At 42.5% G+C, this 20,266-nt stretch overlaps 1 protein-coding gene across 1 annotated transcript in view; it reads left to right on the top strand.

Moving 5' to 3' along the window:
- The first annotated feature begins 366 nt into the window (after positions 1-366).
- The window catches only part of LRP2 (LDL receptor related protein 2), a 198,384-nt gene continuing 178,484 nt past the window's right edge, over positions 367-20,266 (top strand). The window contains exon 1 of the mRNA XM_070508061.1: positions 367-580. Coding sequence (XP_070364162.1) covers positions 502-580 — 79 coding nt within the window. The 5' untranslated portion in view covers positions 367-501. The remainder of the gene's footprint in view (positions 581-20,266) is intronic.

The raw sequence follows: 20,266 nt of genomic DNA, 5'->3' as shown, positions 1-20,266 counted from the left end.
GTGTCACTGTGAAGTGTGCGTGCACGTGTGTGTCAGTGTCTGTGAGTGTGACTGTGGAGGGCGCGCACGCGTGTGACTGAGGATTGTGTGTGTGCGCGTGAGCGAGCGTGTGAGACTGTGCGTGTCGGTTTGTGTGACAGTGAAGAGTGTGTGCGACTGTGTGAGACTGAGTGAGTACGACTGTAGGTGCGCGCGCGTGTGGAATGTGCGTGTGTGAGCGCGGTGTGTTCGAGTCCCCACTCCTCCCTCGCTGCAAAGTGCAGAGGGCGGGCCGGGAGGCAGGGGGCCTGCCCCGCTGGACTCCCGCATGCTAGTTCCGGGGCGGTCGGGTCTAAAGGGCTTTATGCACTGTCTGGAGGGTGGGGACTGGCTCGGGTAGAAAACGGGATGCCTCGGGCGCCGGGCCCGGCTTTCTGCCACTAGCAGCCCGGCGAGGTGCGAGCCGAAAGGAGCGCTCGCGGGGAAGGAACGGCGAGGCCGAGGCCCGGGACCGTCGCGGGGATGGAGCGCGGGGCGGCGGCGGCGGCGTGCACGCTGCTGCTGGCTTTCGCCGCCTGCCTGGCGCCGGCCAGTGGCCAAGGTAAGCGCCCGCCGGCCTGAACTCCGCGCGGAGCGCCTGACTTCCCCGCCGCGGCAGGGTCGAGTCCGCAGGCGGGTGGAGGGGTGCGCGGCGCGGCAGGGGCCAGGGCAGGGCGGCAGCGCCGGAGCGGCTCCCCCTGGGGCGCTCAAGTTGCCCGGCGAGCGGGAGCGCCCCTCCTTCGTCCGCCCGGGAACTAAACAGCCGCAAACTTGAGAAAGCAGCCCCTCCGGTTTGGGTGACAGCGCACACTACGGGGACCCCGTCTTTGTTCCCACGGCAGTTTGTCCGGCTCTTCCGGAAAAACTTTGCAGTTGGAACCCGGAGAATGAGGTTCTCCCCCGCGAGCGCGCAGCCGGGTTCCCCCACTGCTTTCTTCTCTCCCGGGCTGAGCGGTCCTCGGCGCGGCGCGCAGTTTTCCACCTGCAGCGCCCAGCTGGGGAGATCCCGGCGCGCGCCCTGGACTGCCGGCTGGAGCCCCCGCCCCCCCCCCCCCCCCCTTTTGCGGCGAAACTTGGTCCCGCGGTGACCCTCAAGAGACCGCATCTCGGTACAGATCATTTACGAGCCAAGATAAGGCTAGGAGGTGGGATTGGCTGGGAGAGAGGCTGATGTCGTGGAGCCTTTTCTTGAAGGGTTTTCTTTTCCAACGGAGAGGTGGGGCCTTTTGTGTTGATGAATGGAGCCCGTCTGCGCGGCCAGAGTTTTGAGGGCTCGGATGAAGAAAGTTTCTGGTATTAAGCTCTTTAAACTTGTCTCAAGTTGTCGGAGAGTTTACGTCTTTACAGAAACAGAGGTAGAGAAGGAGAGGGAGGAAGAAGTGGAGAGAGTAAAAACAAGAAAAGGGAAAGAGGAGAGAGAAGACGACGAGCAAGTAGAGAGGAAAAGGCAGAAAAGGAGAGGGTGGGGAGAGAGCTTGAAGACAGCAGTGCGTGGAGGGGGGAGAAGTAGTGGGGGAGAGAGAGAGAGAAACAGAGAGAGAGAGAGACAGAGAGAGAGAGAGAGAGAGAGAGAGAGAGAGAGCAACCAGGGATGAATGGGAAGGGCGAGAAGGAGGCAGGGGAACCGGCGAGCTCTCTCCCTGGCTTTGCGTTGCTAGGTAACAGCCGGGAGCTGCGTGTGACCGACCACCAGACAGACAGAGCGGACGCTGCTGCCTCCACAGGGACTAATCTGTCTGTGGGGATGGAAGAGTCCCGCCTCCCCCCTTCCTATCCTGCTCCTTCCTTCTCGTCGGACAACTTAATTGCCCTACAATGAAAATGAAACCCCTATTGTTGAAGGATTAGCCAAAGCAATACATTGATTTCCGTGGATCACATATTGGGGTTGACGGGTGGGGACTGTAGAAGCCCCCATTTATGGTGGAGAGAGAGGAGGGCTTGTGGATGGGCCGTGGCATGTATTCAAATGGTTAATCTGCCTTCTTTCCTCAGTTCTTAGCGTAAGCTCCTTAGAGGGAATCAGCTAAGTAATTATACTGCAACTCCTAGCAGTACCCATTTCAGACTTCCTGGGAAGAAGTTCGGAAACGCCAACATACCCCACTGGTCTTGTAAAAATCTTTGGAAAGAGAGGGAGGGCAGGGGGAGACCATTAATAATTCTTCCTTTGAACGCCTTTTCTCAGTGTTGGTAACACAGAAAGAGGATTTATTATTATTGTGGACGGTTTGCCCCAGCGTTTAGGGTTATATATATCTTGTGTCCTAAATATAGCCGCAGGATTTACTATATGTTCCTGTCTGTGCCTGGCAAAAGGAAATCTTGTCCAGATTCAACTGGGACACACCTGGGTTGTCCCCATACAACCAAAACAGGTGTTCTCTCCCCTGGATTGATGGTTTAGTCACCGAATGACCTGTACTTAATCTTCTCGGTAGTTCACATCCATCCATCTTCCATTCTGATAATACATAATAATATCATGTATAGTAATTGTAGCATACCATACATTTGTACATGTGGCAGGCCCTCTTCTAAGTACTTGACACTTATTAACTCATCTAATCTTCATAATTTCCTTTTGAAGAAAGTACTCTTGGGGCTGGCTCCGTGGCCGAGTGGTTAAGTTCGCGCGATCTGCTGCGGTGGCCCAGGGTTCGGATCCTGGGCGAGGACATGGCACCGCTCATCAGGCCACGTTCAGGTGGCGTCCCACATCCCACAACTAGAAGGTCCTGCAACTAAGATATACAACTATGTACTGGGGGGTTTGGGAAATAAAGCAGAAAAAAAAAAGAAAGTACTCTTTTTTTTTTTTATGACTTTATTTATTTATTTTAGGAAGATTAGCCCTGAGCCAACATCTGCTGCCAGCCCTCCTCTTTTTGCTGAGGAAGACTGGCCCTGAGCTAACATCCGTGCCCATCTTCCTCTACTTTATATGTGGGATGCCTACCACAGCATGGCTTGCCAAGCGGTGCCGTGTCAGCACCCAGGATCCAAACCGGTGAACCCTGGGCCGTCGGAAGCTGAACGTGCGAACTTAACCGCTGGGCCTCCGGGCAGACCCAGAAAGTACTCTTGTTCTCCCTGTTTTGCAAACGGGAAATGAAGGCACAGAGCAATTAAGTAACTTGCCCAAGGTTATACTGCTAGAAAATGGCAGCGCTAGGAGGCAGATCCGACATTCTGACTCCAGAGGCTATAATATCACCACTGTAGTGTGTGGCTCTCTCTCTGTCTGTTTCTCTGTCTCTTTTCTTTTGTGCTAAAAATGTCACGCTCCCTAAGTTACCACGTATGCGTGAGGTTACTACAGAAGCTGAGGGGCATTTTGCAAGTCTTTGCCACATAAGGTAAAATCTGCTTGCTGCTCCATAACTGCGGATACTTTTTCAGAAACTCTTCAGGTTTCTATGACCTGAATCCAAGTATTCTCACTCCCCGTCTTCCTTCTTGATCATTTTTACCTACGTGTCCTCGGAATATCCTCAGCTGGAAGGTTAAGGAGATTTCTAGATTCCTGTCATATTGATTCTGACTTAACTGATAAGTAAGTATGATTACAATTTAAATGTCCTTATTTTAGCACCACATTTTAGGTAAGATCTTACTGCAAACTTTGCATGATTAGAAATTGGAAAAGAACTTTGAGTGTTTTACGGTTAGTCTTTAAAAAAAATTATAGCATATCTATAGCTAAAAATTATTTGCTTTTTCCTCATATTTTGTATAATGCTTTTTAAGAAAAAATTTGGGAGAGCCTGAACTCTATTTTGTTTTTTCTTTAGGAAGATTAGCCCTGAGCTAACTGCTGTCAATCCTCCTCTTTTAGCTGAGGAAGACTGGCCCTGAGCTAACATCCATTCCCATCTTCCTCTACTTTATACGTGGGATGCCTGCCACAGCATGGCTTGCCAAGCGGTGCCGTGTCCACCCCTGGGATCTGGACCAGTGAACCCTGGGCCACTGAAGTGGAATGTGTGCACTTAACCGCTGTGCCACTGGGCTGGCCCCGGGTCTGAACTCTAGAGTCAAGCTGTCTGGGTTCCAGCATTGTCTTTACCACTTTCTAGGTGTGTGACCTTGGGGAAGTCACTTAACTTTGCATGGCTCAGATTACTTACATGCAAAATTGACATGATAATAAGAGAATCTATTCCATGGCATTTTATGAACATAAAGAGATAAAAGTGCTTAGCATGGTGTAAGGCATATAGACAATGATTATAAACTAGTAGCTGTTTTTATTATATTGACCAACACTTAAAGTAACATATTCTTTGGCTTACTATTCATATTTCCAATTTCCAAATGCACATAGGAAAGTCTTTAAGCATTTTCACTAACATTTCTTTGAGGAATTCCCAGATCCCAGGATGTGATTTGAAGCTTTTTGAGAAAAGGGTATTGATCTTAAACAAATTTATAGTCTTTCATCCAATAAAAGTTTGGTTTAGTGTCAGCTTTTATGGCAATTACATCTTCCAGTGAAATTTATGTTTAAAAGGATTGTGGGGCCAACAGCAAACATGCAACACATGGTTCCTTCACACATCTGATACCTCACTTCTGCTTCTATTTCACAGCAGTTGACTTCTCTTTCTCTGCTTGAAGGTCTTCCTTACCAGTTTTTATGGCTTCTGCTTAAACTCCCTCAATCATGTGCCTGTTCTCTTTTAACAGAAACTTAGACTTTTACAGCTGGAGGAAACTTTAGATATCAACTGGTCTACTTGCATTATTTTATAGATAAGTAACTAAAGCCTGGAGGCAGGGGTGGGGGGACTGAAGGAGTGACTGGGAAGGGGGGTTAAGTGCCTTGCTTAAGGGCTTGTGGCCTGTGATAAAGCTAAAATCTAAAGTCTCCTCCTCCAGTCTTTCTACGTGACTTATCAGATGAGGCAAAGTATAATGAAAAGATGACCTTGGTGAATTTTCTTAAAAAACTGGATGGGTCACTTGTCCCAGGACTGCCTAAGAGTAATGCTATGATAGATTAATAAGAACATGTGCCATATGCTTTCTGCTTGGTCCAGAGCTTATGCCATGTCAGTGCTCCATCTCCCAAAGACCATACCTCTGGCTTCATTTTTCAAAATTTTGGGCCATCAAAGCACATTCCTGAAGATCTCTGGGTTTTGTAATGTAGGCTGCTACATGACTAGGTTTTTAGTCTTATTCAAGGTAATTATTAGGTCATGGTTAATCATTGTCTGTCTTCTCTAGGCAGCTACTCTGAGAACACTGTCAGGTTTTAAAAAATGTTTAATTAAAAATTTTCATCGTCATCTTTTAGAAATGATATCCAGAACCTAGATGTAGTTCCTGTGTGACTAGAAACACATTGTAATATTGGCATTGAGGTTTCTGTTAAGTTCTAGTAGCTAGAACAAGGTATGTAGAAAGTAGAGAGAGGGTGCTGACAAAAGTTTATTGAATGGAAAGGAAAGGGATTTTCAAGGTTGACTGCATGATATGGAACTACCAACACGGTACTAATTGTGAAGCCCTGTTCTAATAGGGGGAAAATGAGTTTGATGGAGCCTTTGGGGGTTATGTCATATGGTTATATCATATCGTATTAACTTTGTGATCTTGAAGAGTTCTTAAAAATTGTCACTACTGTGGCATATTCTACAAACATTTACTAATATTAAGTGTCTACGGTCTGCTGGTGAGTCAGTATCAATATTACAGGAAGGTTAAGGAGGATGAGAACTGAAAAGGGAAGTCTAGATTTCACAATTAAAATGAACTGCAACTTTGCATTTCAGATTCTGATGTAGTCATTCTCCAGTTCCTGGTAACTGTGTCCAGGATCTCACCAACATTAGAAAGCTTTCACATGTTTCACCCTCAGGGTTTTGGGCTACTTCTTTAAGATGATCAGATTGGTAGTTGTTTTGAAATGTTGGTGACATTTCTTTGATGCTTTGTGTGTTCCTTACGGGTCTGTGCAAATGTTTCCTAAGAAATTTTTTAATAATCTCAGCATTGTGCCACGAAGTAGGAAGAGTGTGAGATTTTGGGTTTAGAGGATCTGGTTTTGAATCCTGGCTCTGCCCTTTACTCTTTGGGAAATTCAGTACAACACACTCAACTGTTCTGGATCAGTTTTTTATCCATAAAAGGGGCACATATCTACCCCATGGGGTAGTTATGCCAATTAAACCAGGTGAGTATGAAGTGTTTTATGGACTGTGAAGTCTCATATATTTCTATCCATTTTTATTACTCTCTTTAAGAATTTAACTCTTTAGAAATTTAGGAGAAGATATTGCAGTATCTTTATCTCTTTTTTTACAAGTGGTCCTTTGAATGATGCACCTGTGCATGATGATATGTCATTTTAGTGTCTACAACAACCTTACATATTGGTCTGGACTCCTGTTTGTGAATGACAGAACCCCAAGTTAAACTGCTTAACGCCAAAAAGGAAGTTTATTGAAATACATAATTGAAAAGATGCGGCTATTAAGTTGAACCATATGGAATTGCCATTTTTCTAGGTCATAAATAATCAACTATTGGCAATTTCACTTGGTTCAGCCTAATATAAAATGGGAGTTCAGCCTGTGTTATGCTGATCTGGTTTCTCTCTGTATCTCCTGCCACTGACATGACTTTGTTCTCAGATGTATTCTCCTCTGGTGTTGTAAGATGGCAGTTAGTGGCTCCTGGAGCCACATGCTTTCATGTCATGTCCACTGGAAAAAGCAAGAGGTTTTGTCTTAATTGTTCCCTGCAAAAGTCTCAGCTGCATCTCAGGGGCTCTGCTTAGATCATAAGCTCACTGGAGAACCAATCACTGTATCCAGGGTCATGAAGTGTGCCCATGTCTTCCACTTGGGTCACATGCTCAGTCCCAGCAGTTATGGACTGAGGATGAACCCCAGAGGGGAGTTGGGGTAAGGCTACCAGGGTAATGGTGAACAGATGCTGGGTTGTTGTCTAGAACACCTTATCAGATAAAACCAACCAATGTTATGTTCATTTTACATATGAAGACAGACTTGGAAAAACTGTAGAAGTTTCTCAAGAGCATGCAGTCTTGGGATAGCTCAATGAATTGAAGGGGAAAAGTATTGGAGACATTACCGCAAAAGACGTGGTGCGTGGTGTTCATGTGATCATGTTGCAAATTAAAGTTTAGAAGCAGAATAGGAGAAAGAAGGACTGCTAGAAGGTTTGTTTGTAGCCTAAAGGATTCTTATTTGGAGCAGACTTTTGTGATGGACAGGAAAGTTCTGGAAATTAGCTTAGAGATAAGAGTACGGGAGCTCTTGAGTGCACTGTATGATTTCATTTTTTTGTGAATCCTAGGCCCTTGCTCCTTTTCCAACAACTGTGCTCTCTTGTTTATATTCCTAAGACTTTGTCCCTTTTTCAGGCACTAGACCTTGGCTATGAGATTGGGGTTGAGAGAAAGAAGAGAGAAGAAGGGTTTGGAGACGTTAAGATGCTTCTATGGAGACAGAATGCATCTCTGTGCAAATCTAACAGTCCTAGTGTTTAACTGAGGGACTTCTTCCATAAATAGTAAAACAGGTGTCTTTTACTCCTCACAGGATTAATTCAGAAATGCCAAATGTATACACCCTATGCTGATGGTTATTTTGCTGGTCTCTAATTTAAGTGTTATTTCCAATAGGATGTGCTGAGAAACTGGAAACATTATTGTTCCGAAAGTAAGATGGTTAACTTTTATATTAGGATATTTCTGACTTAGGACAGGGCTGACACATAACACAAGGAAATGTAAGTCTCTCTGAGAAAATGACAGGTTGGACAATGTGAAGATTCATGTTGAAATCTCGGGCTTTTGGTAATTCCCCTCAGTCAGGCCTGACCTTGAAGGTTATTGGAAACAGTGAGAAATGAATGAAAGGAGGAAATGTCATTACCATTCTGTGCGTTGAAAAGTTAAGCCACTGTTGCCATGGATACAATGGCTTGTTTATTGTCCAGATCTTGAGATCCAAGTTTGTAAGCAATACCAGAGGTCTCCTTAAGTTTATGTACCATCAGCCAATAACGCACGAAGATTCTTTGTCACTTTGAAAATAAGCCTTTATTCACTGATCTACTGATTCACATTAAATAACAACGTATCTACATTTGAGTGTCCAATAAGTGTTGTGGAAACCTGAAGAAGGGGAGGAAGATGGTAGCTACAATTCTGTTATACTAAACTTTTTTGGATTCCCATATAAAAATATCCTGTCTTACAGTGTCAGAGATTTGCTTGTCACTTTGGGCCAAATTATTTGGTTTTTATCTCATCAACAAGGAGAAGCTTTTCTGAGCAAAGGCTGAAAAATTAAAATCACTTATTTCATAGGGAAATCCTCAAGTAAGGTTGAATTTAAAAATAGAAGTATTTTTATCTGAAATATGTCAATCTCACTCACATTTTAATCACACTAAGGGAGAGGAGAAAATGCTGGCATGTACTTCCATACTAGTTTAGTGTTTTTTTTTGCTGAGGAAGATTTGCCCTGAGCTATCTTTTTGTCTGTGGGTTACTATGGCAGCATGGTCATTGACGAGTGGTGTAGATCAGCACCCTGGAACCGAACCCAGGCCGCTGAAGCAGAGCATGCTGAACTTAACCACTAGGCCATGGGGCTGGCCCCACACTAGTTTAGTTTTTCTGTGGGGGAGAGTGTGGAGGATACTTTTTCTTGCAAGAAAAAAGAAACAGAAAACCCACCTCAGACTGGCTTAAACAATGAAGGGTATTTATTGGCTCATGTAAATAAAATCTTCTGAGGCAGAATGGGGTTCAGGTGAGGTGCAGTCAGGGCTCCAGTTCTCTTTCTTTGTGTTTTCCTTGACTCTGCTCCCCTCTAGGTTTCAATTTTGTTTTCAGTCTGGCTTCCCATATTGTTATGTTATAGCTGCCGGGGCAAATGGGGCTACACGTTTTCTTGATCATATCTAGGGACAATTCAACTTTGAGAAGATTTCACTTATGTTCTCAAAAGCATTAGTTCTTCACAACTTATAGAATGCTATAATTTTAAGAACCCTAGATAGAAGTCAGCCAGCTCTCCCAACATGGCATACCATCAAGACACCCGGGGAGCTGTAAAAAGTATACAGATTCTTAAGCCAATAATCCACACTTACTAAATCAAGAGTTATAGGAATCTGTTTTTTTTTTTTTTTTTTTTTTTTTTAGCAATTTCTAGGTGATTCTGAGGGTTGGACAATTTGGGAACAACTGATCTGGGTAAGCTCTCTCAGTTTTTAGTTGTGTAAACCTAGAAATGAGCTAACTTGCCACTGCAAATTCCCTCCAGTGGCAGTTAAGTATGCTCTGTTAAATCTATTCTCTCATTTGGGTGGGGATGCTACAAGGTAGCTACAGTAACGAGGAAAACTCTCTTTTACATCTGAGAGTACTGTGAAGTACTGCCCCCATTTCTGGCCATCTCCTTTCCTGGACAATATGACAGTCCCTCCCGATAGCCACTGTTTGTGTTTTAATTGTATTTGCTCTTTCCCTGGACACCCTTGAAGACCTTCCTCCCATTCTAAGAACCTTAGATTCTTTGAACTGAACAACTGTTGGAAGTCTTCTAATCCTTTCTCACCCAAGTCAGGGATTCATGTCAGAGCATCCCTGAAAGAGCCTCCTGGCATCTAAAGCAGCCATCTATTCCATGGTTGGAATGGGAGTATTGGAAAACCTTATAGCTCATTTCCTTATATCCTAAGCCTAACTCTTTGTTGACCCCAGTGGGACCTACAACTTCTTCACTGTTCCTCAAATCCCTCATTTATTTACTTCCTCAGTTTATATTTTATGGCCCATCATTAATGTCACTTCCTTGCCTACACCCTCAGCAGTCTGACCCCTTTATCTTGCTCTGTTGTGCTCTGCAAAACCTCAGTCCTAGTTAAATCTAATTCTCCACATCTGCATTGCTGTGCTAAATGTGGCGGGAGAAAAACACAAAACTATGCTGACTGGACTCACTTTAAATTCATGAAACTAATCTCAAGAGTAGGACCTACTGCCTGGCCAGGCTCTTTACTCTCCCACTTCCTTACATCTTCTTTTTCCTCAAACCTCCAACACCACCTGCTCAGGTGACATTTCTTATGAATGTGAAAATAGAAGCAATCAGGAGAGAACTGCACAAACTCCCGTAACTCAGCCATCATCACCTGCGCCTCAGCTCTTTTACTCTGGATGGACTTTTCGTGCTCTTTAGTCCAACAAGTTCATTCATGTTCTAGATTGCATTCTCTTTCCCCTTTCACCGATTGTCTCCTTTCTTACAAAATCCTATCTTTTCCCACATTTCCTTCTGAGCTATCACCTGTTTTCTCTATTCGTCTCTACAGCAAAATTCCTTGGAAGATTTATCTATATCCACTGTAATTACTCTTCTCCAATTTTTGTTGAATCTGCACTTTTCAAGTTTTTTCCTTCACCCTTGGCAGATAACTTCTTTTGCCAAGGTCACTGATGACCTCCACATTGTTAAATCCAATGATCCATTCTAAGCTATCATCTTATTTAACTGATCACCAGTATCGGACATAGTGTAGCCTGCCTTCCTCCATGAAACACTTAATTTAGCTTCCAAAAAACCACATTCTCCTGGTTTCCTTCCTTCTTTGCTGGCGTCTCCTTGGTACTCATGCTTGTTCCTGTCTATCCACCTGATTTTTTTCATCTATGTCACTACTTCTTTGGTATCCTCATTCTGTCTCATGGCTATGCTGACAACTTCCAAATTTATGAATCTAATCTATACCAATACCCTAAACTCCAGACCCGTATATCCAATGCTTATTTGACATATCCACCTGGCTGTCCAATAGTCATCTCAGACTTATGTCCAAAACTGAGCTCCTGATCTCCACCAATGCCCCAAATCTGCTTTCCACATAGGCGTCCCCATCTTAGTAAATGGCTGCTCCATCTTTTCTCAGACTCCAAACCTTGGACTCTGCTTTGACTCTTGTTTTTCTTTTATACATTACATCCAATCCATCACAAAATTCCGTTGTTTTAATCTTCAAAGTATATCTAGAATCCAATCACTTTTCACCATCTTCACTGCTACCACACTGATCCAAGTCACAATCACCTCTTACCTGGATTATTACAATAGCTTCCTTACTGATCACCTTGCTTCCCTTCTGCCTACTCTCAATAATCTTTTAGAACATCAGTCAGATCATGTCACTCCTCTGCTCAAAAACACCAGTGGCTCTGTCACACACAAGTTGGGTTGTTCAGAAACAGACACTGAGATGGAGTTTGGCCTGCAAAATATCTATTAAGATCAGTGTCTGTAAAGGAAAGGGGAGGAAGCAGGAATGGACAGAGGAAGAAGTTGAACTTTGATAAGGCCTCAGTCAACCTAGTGGGGGACTCTGGAGCAAGAGTTGTCCATGAGAGTGTTCTGTGTGAGGCTGAAATGGCCTTCCTCTGTTATTAGATGTAGCCTGCCCTGGGAAGGGCATGACCTTGGGCAAGGTGCCTTTCTACAACTGAAGTGGAACCTAAAAGAGCTGAGTGTAGGTAAAAAGTCCTTTTCTGCAGCTGGTCCTTACTTGAAGGGGACCTGGGTGGCCCATCTCTGGGTCTACCATCACTTCCCATCTTATAGAGTCGTAGTCCAAGTCCTTATAATAGTCTACAAGATCTCAATCATCTGGCCTCCACATCACCTCCCTGACATCTTCTCTTCTCCCCCATTCACAGTGCTCTAGGCTCTGTGATATCCGTGCTTTTTTCCCAACATAGTGAGCCCCTTAAGGTGTTTGTGCTTGTTTTCTCTCTTCCTGAATGCTCTTGCCCTGGATTGTGCCTAACTTGCTTCCTCTCCTGCCTCAGGTCTTTGTTTGTAGGTCGCCTTCTCAGTGTTGCCTTCTCTGATTCTTTCCTGATTTACTTTCTCCATTGCACTTATCACCATCTGACATAATGTATATAACTCGTTTGCTTATTTATTTACTGTGTCTTCTCTTCCCTAAGATGTAAATTCCACGGGGGCAGGGATTTAAAATCTCTTTTCTTCATTGCTTTATCCCTAGTGTCCAGAATAGGGCTAAATAAATAAATATAAAGTTGAATGAATAGTTGGATAGATGCCACCATGGATGCTAAAGCTAGGAAGGGGCATCCCCAGCTCATCACCATGTCACTGGGATGGCCAGCCCTTAATTCCCCCAGGCTCCTGGAGGCCCTTTCAAGGCCCTGATGGAGAAAAAAGAAAATTGCTGTCTCTATCAAAACAAGTGGCTTAGCAACACTGTTTCTCTCCATTTGACTCTCCCTTTTCCTCTGCTGGCTGCCTACCCCTCCCACCATGCCCCCCAACTGCTGGTGATTCTCAATGCATTTGAGAGTAGCTGATTCTATATCAGTCTTTTTAACTTGTATCCCAGACACTTGGTTACCCTGTGAGAATCCCCTGTACATAGAGAATGGGTCATTCTGCTATTTCTAGGACAGATTTGATACAGTAGCTTTTACAAAAAGATAAGCCAAAGTTTTTAGACGTTATGTTGGTGGACTGTCATTCTCTGTTTAAACAGAACACAAAAGAAAGCTGTCTGAGACCACTGCACAGTGAAAACAGCCTTGATCAGACAAAAGCCCCTCTTTGAAAAGGGGAGTGGTTTCCCGACTCAGGGAGGCAGCATGGACTATGGTGGAAAGAACATCGCATGTCAAGTCAGGACATTCATGGGTCTTGTTCCTGATGAATGGAGGAAAAATGGGCCCAACCAAAGAGGGCCCCAGACTGCTGAAAAATGCCCCTGGCCGCTTGTCTCCTGGGCACAATCTTTCTCATTTCAAATCCCATTCTTTTGAGGACTTCATACACAACCATGACCAAATAAGTTAGAAGCAGAGAAATGACTCAGTTACATGGGTAGAGAAGTCAGAATGAACTAAAATAATTATGGCTAAACTTTTTTGGAGTGCTTTGTACGTGCCTGACACTGTCCTAAGTGTTCTACAGGTGTTAGTTTACCTACTTCTTCATTAACAGTCCCAATTTTATGGATAAAGGACCATGGCAAAGACAGGTGAGGTAATTTGCCAAATCCATCCAATTACTATGTGGTGGGACCAAGATTTGAACCCAGAGCCCTATTCCTACATGTTCTTATCGTGGATAAGTAGAAGCAAGTGGAAGATAGTGCCTCTGTACACAATCGAGCAAAGCCTCATTTAATGGCTCATATTATGATAAGGTGACCTCATTTCAGAAGGTGGTCCCTTTGCAACCCAACTCTTGGATATTTTTGTGCTGCTTTTGGCAGTCATTCATTCATTCATTCATTCAATACATGTTGATCGAGACCTTGTGCTCCGGTATGATGTAATTAGGTACAACCAAGAATAGAGATATTCCTGCAACACAGGCTTATCCAAAACAGCATACTCTTGAGAAGAGTACATTTCTCTTTTGACCTAGTTTTCCCTCTGTACTCTTTAGCTACTGAATGACTTCTGCCTGCTGGCTTTCTCCTGTTCTACCATTCCATTATCCAGAAATGTCCTCTTCTCTATAATTGCATGTCTTTTAATTCAAAAGACACTTACCCAATCAGAGAGTTCTATTCTAACTTCCCGTTAGGGATGGCAGTGATGTACAGATTTTTAAAGGTTGTAGTTGTTTAATATTGATGGAAAAATTCCTACTAAGTTCTCTTATTCCGAGTCCTAGAAGAAAGTAATGAACAATCAAGTGGAACTGAATTTCTCTTACGTCTGAGGGGGCTGCTCTTCTGGAGATGGGGGAGTCATTTGCCTATGGGCTGGAAGTGCTGAAATGTCTCTTGGGCTCAAAGCATCTCTCATCCTGGCCAAAGATGTCTGCTCTGTCACCAGTGGGGCCAATTCTTTAGAGTATGACATTGCTTTCCCCTGAAACTCTGGTTAAAGTGCAGAAATGTTTAACCCTATAGGATAAGTAGTTAGTTGAGATAGTAATGCACAGTAAACCTTTTTCAGAGCAAGGTTCAGAGAGAATGAGACCCCAAGCTGGTATATTTTGATGGGGGCGAAAGAAGAGAAGAAGGTACCAGAAGGTGAGAGGTAGTCTTGAAAGGGGGCCAACTTCGTCTCTTTAATTGTTTTGCTTAAATTAGCTTTTCTGGGGAAAAAAGATATTTTGCTTGTGCTTTTTCTTTGGTTGGCTTCATGGAGAATTTCTGTTGTGAATCTGTCACGGACCTCAAAGAAAGAACTTACCTTCTAGTCTGGCTCTCCTCCCTCTAGTTAGTTGGATTGAAATAGGATTGTTAGAACAAAGGAGAGGTTAACCCTAAAAACAACAAAGTTGCAAGACTCTATCAATCATTCCTTAGTGGATCCATCTGTGCCAGGTAAGACTGAGAGGAGGCTTTTGGATTTAATGTACATGGCAGTTATAATTTTTCTAGACCTTATATAATGATGACTATTAATAGGAAATCCTATTTTTTTTCCTAGTTACTGTGTAATAAAAAACAGATTTGCAAATGAATAAAGTAAAATACATACATTTCCCAATTCAGTTGCTAAATGGTTAATTTTTATGTACCAAAACTCTGAATTACTTTTCCAGTGCACTTCTGACCTAAAAATTTACTTCTTCCCAAGTATTTGGTGCAGTGAGGTGTTGAAAGAATTTGCTAAGTAATCATTGGAAGCTGAGATTCTAGTGAAAAACAAAATGCACAGTTTAAAAATTGAATGTACTAACTGGGAGATAGTGTCAGTTAGATGCTTCTCGCTATAAATAATTAAACTCAGCAGGGCAGACAAGAGAAAACATGGGACTTGAGCTAGGTGGGACCTGAGCTAAGAAGGATGCATCTTGTGTTGAATGCTCTCACTTCCCTGTAAGGGAAATCAAAGAGGTCTTTAATAGTTGTTGCTGATTGTGAGTATGTGCAACAAAATCCCACTCAATCCAGGTTTATTTTCAAGCGTTTTGCTGTGATTGAGGGAATGAGAAAGTAAAGGGAAGAGGCATGGTGTTTTATTAAGGCCCCAGCACTCTTTCCTTCAGAAGGTCTAAGTGTGATTTGTCACAGTGACCTGGGACTTTGGTTCCCTCCAGAACCTTCTCGCACTGTGGGTGCACCAGTAGATCAAAGACAATTAGCTCTGTTTTTCTTGCAAAGAAGCAGTGCATCTACTAATTGAGAACTGGATCAACACGAGACATGTAGGATGTCTTCTTTCTGATTTTCTCTTACAGTGCTGGTTTTCTTAGGCCTTCTTTCCCCCTTTTTGAGGTGGGGGAGGGCAAATGGTTGGCCTTAATTTTTCTATCTGTAAAAAAGGGAATAAGATTTCACAATTCTCATAAGGGCAGACTTTGAGTATTGGCTTTAATGAAGTACTTTATTTTATTTAAAAATTAACATAGGCTAATATTGACTTTGTGGTGTGTATAGTTCTACAAATTTTAATACCTGTTTATATTTGTGTAACTACCACCACAATCAGGATTAAAATAGTTCAATCACCAACCCCCACCCCCAAATTCCCTCATGCTATTCTTTTGTAGTCACACCCTCCAAATAAAGTTTTTAAATTCTTTTTTTTAAAACTCACTTTCCCATATGAAAGTCTCAATTGCCTTTCATTTGTTCATTTTTATTCAAGAAGTGTTCCTAGCTCATTTTTGAAGTAATTCAAAATGACACAGATGGTAAGCTCGCAAGGCTGGTTTTCCTTTTTTATAATGGAGAAAATAAACTCTGGAAAGATGGCAGCTCTTTCAGTATAGCCATATAAGAAAAAAGTTCCCTAAACTTGGCTTTGCTAGATCGGAATCTGCAAAGAAAACACACTTGAGAAATCTCCCTTAAGAGGAGGACAGAGGTTTATTTTTTATTTAACGATTTACCCCTTGACACCTGGGAAATGATTAGTTGATGTTTTCAAAGAAGATTAAGTCAGTGTGGTTAATTAACTGTGGTAATCAGGTGACTTAAATCAATTTACTCCTTGTTAACAATTTCCATCAATTTTGTAAATAAATGACTAAATCAGTAAATCGTACTCTTAAGATTAAAGGCTATTTCCTGATTTATTTTATTGATGACAAATTAGAGATTTTCTCCTTCTCATCTTATTCCCTCCCTGCCAACCTTACTCTTACAAATGAGAACTCTTAAGCTAGCCACAGGTTGAGAGGAACAAATTGCGGTAACTTTTAACATGTGGTTTTAAGGAAAAGTCAGGCTGAAGGACACCTTTGCTCCTTCATCTCAGCACATTTTGAAAGAACGATTTACTGAAATGAAACTTAAAAGTAAGTGTGTCCATGAAAACATTAAGGGAGAATGAGAGTGGCAAGCAATGATGAAACACTCTAGGATAAGCTTTTACTATCAATTTTAATATGTTTTATTTTCTTTCATTTTTCTCAGTTAAAACTGATTGAATATACTAAAATGAAACAGAATTTGGCTTTTAGCTAGAAGTAAACTTTAATGGAAACTTTAGGGGCTCTATTTAGAGGGAATGTATAAAAATGTTGGGGAATATTGATTGCATTAGAGTGTAAAGGTTGATTGCCATTTTAAAATACCGTACAAGTATACAACTAAAATGTTACTTTTTAGAATCCTTATACTCGAAAATCTTTATACTCTCCTGCTTACATGAGTTTATTATTATGTCTTGGTCTCTAATGAAACATGTGAGCCAGAACATTACAAAACCATCTCCCGTACTCTCAATTGCGTCATTGCATTTTCTGAAAGGCACTGGACACTCAGGGGATTTGCATTGTAGTACAAACGATATGGGGTTGTTCAGGATTGCTTCAAGAAGGAATATTTGGCATCTTGAATAACTTTCGAGGAGTTAGTGCATATTTACATATTTGCAAAAACTCTATGCTAAATTCACTCACATTTTATGAAGAGAAAATTCCTGCAGTTTCCTTGAAGGTATAGAAGGGAGTCTAAATTGTGGGAATGAGCTGAAGCCAGTGCTATAAATTTAAAGGTCCGGCTGCCAAGCAGAACTTGGGGCTCTGCCTATTATTGAAGCTCTCTGGCCATGCCCCCACTGCCCCTTCTCCAGGGTCTTCCCTGGACATAGTTAACCTGTGGCCAAACCCTGTCTGCTGCTAGGACACTTCCTAGTGTTGGAACTTGGAGACTGAGCTCGGTCACTTTCTAGATGTGTATCCTTGGGCCGCTTACCCATCTGACCTTCAGTTTCCTGGAATATACAATGAGTGTTAGTAATTTCTACCCTACAGGTTTCTGGGAGTATTTAAAGGACACTGTGAACTTGCAAGGTCCTGGCACTTGGTGAGCATTCAGTAAACATTGGCCCCACAGGGAAATTGTTGCTAAATTATTCATAGTTGACCAGTTCTCAGTTAGGTCAATGCAGCAGGGCAGCCACCATGCTGTGGTCTTTTGAAATAAAGAAACCACTTGTCAAGTTCTCTATCCATAGACTTTGCTGGGGAAAAAATATAGCTTTTTTGTTGGTGAGGAAGATTGGCCCTGAGCTAACATTTGTTGCCAATCTTCCTCTTTTTGCTTGAGGAAGATTGTTGCTGAGCTAACATCTGTGGCAATCTTCCTTTATTTCGTATGTGGGATGCCACCACAGTGCGGCTTGATGTGTAGGTCTGCGTCCAGGATCTGAACTCATGAACCCTGGGCTGCCAAAGTGGAGCATGCAAACTTAACCACTATGCCACCAGGCTGGCCCCAAAATATAGCTTTTTTAAGGAGGTAAAACTATCAGACAAAGAAGCATTAGAAGACAGGCCTTGTAACTTGCCTTTCTACAGCCAAGAGTGTTTGGTCCTTCACCTCTTGGGTCTTGAAAGCATAGATCCAAATGTCATGTTACAGGGAATTTCAAACTTCTTGATGGACCCAGTGTTTCCATTTCATGTGTCCTCTACATGCTTCCTGTAAACTTGGTCCTATGCAGAGTTTACTGATAACATCTCTGTGACTCTGAGAACAAGAATGATGGAAGCATGGGTCCAGGTAGAGGTCAGGTGTGTCCTCTGGTCAAGGAGAAGGATTTCCAGAGGGAAGAGTATATTCAAAGGTGAACACTTAGCTTTTTGAGAGGTTTTAGGCAGAACATGTAAGAATAACAGTCAAGAATGTGTTTTTTTCCTCTTATAATTGTTTCCTAATATTTCAGGAAACTAGAGAAAGGTCTGTGAGATGTTCAACAGGTGAGAAAGCTGTCAAGCCAGATTTGGTTAATAACTGAGGTTAATATTATCATTAATCTATTTGTTCTACAAACATTTATTGAGAGCCTATTGTTCCCGGAAATGGAGACAGAGGTGAATAACAATTGCGCTACAAAGTGCCAGGCATATAATAGAGGTTTAGGAGCACAGGAAAAGGGAGTAAGGAAGTCAAGTAGGCCTGAGGGGGCCAAGAGCCAAAGAAAACTGCACTGATTTGCCATTTGAGCTGAGTGTCGAGGGCGGGTGTGTCAGCAGGAGGCGGAGTTGGGAGAGGGGTCTCTGGTGAGACTGTGGAGGACTTTGCATGTCAAGCTAAGCAGTTTGGTGCCTTTGAAGAAATATAAGCTGGGAAGTGCAATGACCAAACTTCCATTTTATAAAGATAATGCTTGCTGCAATGATGAAAAGCAGATCAACCAGTTATATTAGAGAATTACTGTAATTATCTGAGTGACAGATGACGAGGGTCGAAATAAACTTGTGGACCTGGAGGTGACGAGAAGGGGGCAGAGTCACCATGGAATGTAGAGGAAGGATTTCCTTGTTGCAATTTTTGATAATTCCCATTATTTGTTTTGTAAGTTATGTTTTATTTACGGGAATATTAGATATGTCTGTTCAGTGTAATGTATGTTACTTACAAGAATAAATACTTGATGGTATTTTCTTGAATCCCCTTGTCAGAAAAAGTTCTAGCTTATTGATCATCTGGGCATGGCGTATGATGTTTTCTTTGGTTTAGCTCATTGATTCCTAGTTGGTACAGCTCCCTTAGGGAGCATCTGGAAATGTGTAGGAGCATATTTTTGGTTATCACAATGCCTGAGTGTCACTGCTAGCATTTGGAGGGAAGAGGACAGGGATACTAAGCCAGCTGCAATACACAGGACAGTTCCATACTACAAGGAGTTGTCAAATACCAAATGCCAATAGTTTTTCTGTTGAGGGCCCTTCTTGGTTAATAGAGAGTGAGCAAAGAGGCAAAAATAAATAATACTGGTAGTAAGAGATGACATTTACAGAAACTTACTACATGCCTGGGATATAGTCACCATAGCTATAGCATTTAGTCCTTAGGAAAGTCCAGGGAGGTAAATACCATTACTATCCCCATTTTACAAATGAGCAAACTGAGGCAGGATAGGGGGTTTCGTTCTGGATCTTGCAAGCTTAACTCTAATGCTCTATTATTTCCACATGCTTTACTCCCTTGATTCTGTAACTTTTATTGAACATATACTCAATTTACTAAAATAAATTAATCAATTATAAGAGGAAAAGGAGAAACACTTTTGCACCGTGTACTTATAGTTTATTAAATCTTACAATCTACCTCTTGGAAACATTTCTTACAGTTTGGTAGACTATTGGCAAAGTATCACCTCCAAGTGTTTTTTAAAATATGGAAAATGTTTGACATTTGTTTAGAATTAGAGTGGCTTTACGGATTGGGAGAGACTCTCATTTGATGGCAAAACAATTGGTGCTCCATAGAAGATGCCGTGATCTTGCAGATTTGTTTTTTGCTTCCAATAAAAGGGAATCTGCCTCAAGCAAGATCTTTGTAATTTATAGGCATGTCAGTGACACTGGATGAAGAATGTGGCTCTTTCTTGGACAGGCCTTACACTTTCCCACCTCTGTGCCAGTTCCAGTTTGTTCCCTCTGCCAGGCATACCCTCCCCTCAGACTTGTATATCGTAGCTTAAATCTGCCTTCCTCCACAGGGCCTTACTTGATCTCCACTGAATGTTATCTGAACCTCTCTTACAGCAGTTATCATCATACCGTGAATTATAATTATTTATGTATGCATTTTATCTCTTCCTCTAGAATAGGACCACTGATGTCAGAGTTATGCCTGCCTCCTCTGGTATCCTGTGTCTGGCATAGAGCCATGTGTAAGGAGGAACTCCAAAAATCTTTGTTTTGTGGAAACTTAAAAGAACTCCATGAGTGGTAGTGAAGCAACTCCATCACCTAGGGGAGGTGACAGGCGTGGTCTACTCTGGACTGCTTTGCAG

This window comes from Equus asinus, chromosome 4 (genome assembly GCF_041296235.1).
Source record: "Equus asinus isolate D_3611 breed Donkey chromosome 4, EquAss-T2T_v2, whole genome shotgun sequence".
Lineage (NCBI taxonomy): Eukaryota > Metazoa > Chordata > Mammalia > Perissodactyla > Equidae > Equus > Equus asinus.
This window is presented reverse-complemented; position numbering and strand designations above follow the sequence as displayed.